The sequence below is a fragment of the Solanum verrucosum genome, unplaced genomic scaffold (assembly GCF_900185275.1).
Source record: "Solanum verrucosum unplaced genomic scaffold, falcon-dt-bn FXZP01000264.1, whole genome shotgun sequence".
NCBI classification, from domain to species: domain Eukaryota; kingdom Viridiplantae; phylum Streptophyta; class Magnoliopsida; order Solanales; family Solanaceae; genus Solanum; species Solanum verrucosum.
Genome location: NW_026020180.1, coordinates 102,997 through 106,888, shown reverse-complemented (window position 1 = coordinate 106,888; position 3,892 = coordinate 102,997). Strand labels below are relative to the sequence as shown.

Sequence of the window (3,892 nt, the reverse complement as noted above, 5' to 3'; positions counted from 1 at the left end):
TGTGAGGCACCGAGGTTCGAAGAGAAAGAAAGAGGGTGGGAGTGGGGGTTCGAAAATGATAAATAGGATCGGGATGGAGGTTTCAAATAAGGAGAAAGAGGTGTGGGGGGGGGGGGGTCGAAGAAGAAGAAAGGGATGGTGCTAGTGGTGGTCGAGGGTGGGAAGGGTGGATTGGGTGTGAGGAAGATGAAGGGGCGGGAGGTGGGGCTGGGGTTCGTGGTACTAAGGGCTGGGGGTGGTAGGGTATGAAGAAGATGAAGAAAAAAAAAATTATTGGCTAAAAAGAAAATAATGGGGGACCCACTTATTCTTTTTCTCTTTAATTTTTTTTTGTATAAATATGCTTTTATTTTTTTGACTTGTCATGTCAGCAATTTAGGTGTATTTTAATTCACTTAAAAGTATATTAGGGGGTAAATAATTTTCCATAAAGTTAAAGTGCCAAAATTAGTTTTGCTGCCAAGATCAGGGGAATTTTATGTATTTTCCCAAAATGATACTATAATTACTTCAATTTTAACGAGTTTCCCCTAAGTCCTAACCACAAGGACCCAAAAGCTTTAATGAGCACATCATCCAGTGGGCCTATTTACTCCATGAGCCCAATACAAAACCCTAATTCTCATATTACATAAGCTATTTTATTCCTCCATATCAAAAACCTCAGAGAAATTTTCGAGTTTGGCCATCACAGTAAGCAAAACCAAATAAAGCAGCTAAAATGCAGGCGGCACCGGCGACAGTGGAGTCCGTGCAATGTTTCGGGCGGAAGAAGACAGCGGTGGCGGTGACACACTGCAAGCGTGGTCGTGGTTTGATCAAAATCAACGGAGTTCCTATCGAGCTTGTTCAGCCGGAGATTCTCCGATACAAAGCTTTCGAGCCAATCCTCCTTCTAGGTCGTCAACGATTCGCTGGAGTTGACATGAGAATCCGCGTGAAAGGAGGAGGTCATACTTCTCAGATCTACGCTATTCGTCAGTCAATTGCAAAGGCTCTTGTTGCTTTCTACCAGAAGTACGTTGATGAGCAGACGAAGAAGGAGATTAAGGATATTCTGATTCGATACGATAGGACTTTGCTTGTTGCTGATCCTAGACGTTGTGAGCCTAAGAAGTTTGGTGGTCGTGGTGCTCGTTCTAGGTTCCAGAAATCTTACCGTTAATTTACGGTATCTGTTCTATTGCTATGGTGCTATGCAATTTTGAGTATGGTTTCGGTTTAGGGATTATTATTATTATCTATTTACCATTAAAGCTATCTGAGTAAGTTTTGAATTTTGATTAACCGTAATGTAGTTGTTCTACAGTGGAATGATTTTATGTTATGTATGCAGTGAAATATGTTTTTTCAATGCAAAATTAGAACTAATGTTATACAGTGTGCCATTTGCTTGATCCTGTTGATTTCTGCTGAATAAATCCTAACATGATTTCGATAAGTTCATTTTGCTGATAGAGAACATAGCTGTAGACATTAACATTGTCCTTCTGTCATTGTGAAGAACTATAGAGATTATCATTATCCTGCAACATCAAAAAATTTGATATTCAATAGTTATACTGAAATTGGATTGTGAAATAGTCTGTTATGGTCCCAATACACTATTTTGATTCTCTTTAGCTCTCCTAAGTTACCATTTACAGATTACTTTGAGATGGAACAGCCTTATTTGCCTTGAAATAATGGTTTTCTAGTAGTAGTATGAGACCTGAACAGTATATACAATTCGTAGAGAACCCTAGCTTATGAGGGATTGAAATGTTGTTTATTATCTATTGGTTCTTGTAAATTATTTGTCTGTTTTTGTTCTACACTAGCCATATGCATGTTTGTGGTGCTTGGTGAAGAAAAGGTTCCCTTTTCATACTATGACTTGATTTATTCTTTCTTTAGTAAGTTGGATATAGAAATGCTTCTTTGACATAGAAGCAGTGCATGTCCTACTATTTATACACAGACAGAGTAGAAAAGGCCAAACGTAGGTTAACTCTCAGTTATCAAGAAATAAGAACTTGAAAACTCTTTTGCTGCTCCTGGCGGAGTTTGATATATGTATGAATAGTTAAACATTATACACAGACAAATATATGATGTAGCACCTATTAGATAACAATCATTTGTTTCGACCTTTTGCTAGCATGCTCTAACAACCTTTGGTTTGTTATAGTTGGCTCTTTGCCATGACCTCCTTGCATGAATAACATTCTCAGTTGTTTGGCTATTAGGTGCTTCTAGTTTCCTACTATACTCAGGCAGTTTGTTCTGTTTTATGTTTGCAGTCTCATATTGATCCGCATTTTTACATCTTTGGCATTTCTTTGAAATGGAATTCTATTTGTTGCTTGTTCTGAGGTGAAGAAGGCCACCTCTTCGTCCCAAACTCGGATTCAATCCACATCCCTTGCTTGAACCTTCTACTCTTAACTCAATTCAATAAGATTTCCTTGTCAAGTGAATCCATTTCTGAGATTGGATAGTAGTAACCTAGAGGCTGCAAGTCACGGGGTGGCCATAACATAAGGCTGCAAGTATTTCGGACAATGTAAATCTCTGGTCCCTGCATTAGGGTTGAATCATATTAATTGTGTTTTGCAGTCCATCTTTTTTGTGGCAATACTAAGATGGTGGAGACTCAGATTTGTGTGGCTGCACAAACTTCTTTCCTGGTGACTTCTTGATGTTTCAAATCTGTATCTTGAGTTTTCTTTGACAATTCTTGTCTTCTTAGTTCAGGCGCACAGTTTATTTTCATCAGTCCGTACTGTGGCGCTCTCTTTTACGAAATGCATCATATTTTCATTGCCAAAAGCACTAAGATTGAAGTAGGCATTATCCTGTAAATTATTCGTAATTCGCACTTCAACCCGCCTCGCATAGCCTTAAACCCACCCCGACCCCTTGCCATCCCTAGTGTGATGGGATTAGCAATGATATTTGATGAGAATATTTTATCTCACCTTTTTCATTGGATAATAATCTCAGTATTTTAGTTCAAATGGTGAGATAAAAAAAATTCTAGGATTATGTTGGAATTATTATGCTTATCCCACGAACCAAACGATCTCAAGAGGCTAGAGAATGACATAGCCAGATACTCTTTATGATTTCCTTAACTACATATTGAATTTGAGGAATCCATCAGGTGGTTTGAGCCATTTGACTAGAATGATATGAACAAGTTTGCTATTTCCATCATATATAGTAAGCTTGATTCCAGTTAGATAGGCTAGGTAATAAAGAGTATTTGGTGGAAACAAATGTACTGAAACTTAAATGTTTAGATATGCCCATTATGGTTCATAATATTTGGAGAATGATACTTCCCGTCCACTTTTAATTGTCATAGTTTTTTTTTTTTTTTTAGAAAAATTACAATTTACGGTACTTTTCGTATAGTTTTTGAATATCTAAATTTTGTATTTAAAATATCTAATTAATGTAATCTAATATATCTTTGAAAATTAGACAAATTGATTTTTGAAAGGCACAACATGACGATTAAAAGTGGACAGAGGGAGTGTATGATTAATGCAATAATTGCCTATATTTTATAAAATCAAGTTCAATTATTGTAAGACACACTTAAATCTTAGAGAGGAAATTTTTAAAGTTAATCCAAACACCACAATTATAAACAAAATAAAAATATGTTATTACTCGATTAACATATATATATCAATTCAATTAGCAAACTCGAAAAATATAATTCATTTGAATACCACTAACTAAGATTCTTGAACAAGTTAGGTACTCGGATCAACAATTTTTTTACATCATAGAAAGAATTTGGTCAAATAGATGTTCCTCTATATAGGAAGAGTCATCCTTACTAACACAGTATGCTTCGTCCACCAGACTATAACCTCTATATAGGAAGAGTCGCCCTTGC

General features: G+C 36.4%; 1 protein-coding gene across 1 annotated transcript; it reads left to right on the top strand.

The window, feature by feature from the left end:
• Positions 1 to 668: 668 nt before the first annotated feature.
• On the top strand, positions 669 to 1,372 carry LOC125829189 (40S ribosomal protein S16). Its single transcript, XM_049508438.1, has one exon. The coding sequence runs from the start codon at positions 722 to 724 to the stop codon at positions 1,163 to 1,165; it is 444 nt and encodes a 147-aa protein (XP_049364395.1). The 5' UTR covers positions 669 to 721; the 3' UTR covers positions 1,166 to 1,372.
• Positions 1,373 to 3,892: the final 2,520 nt, after the last annotated feature.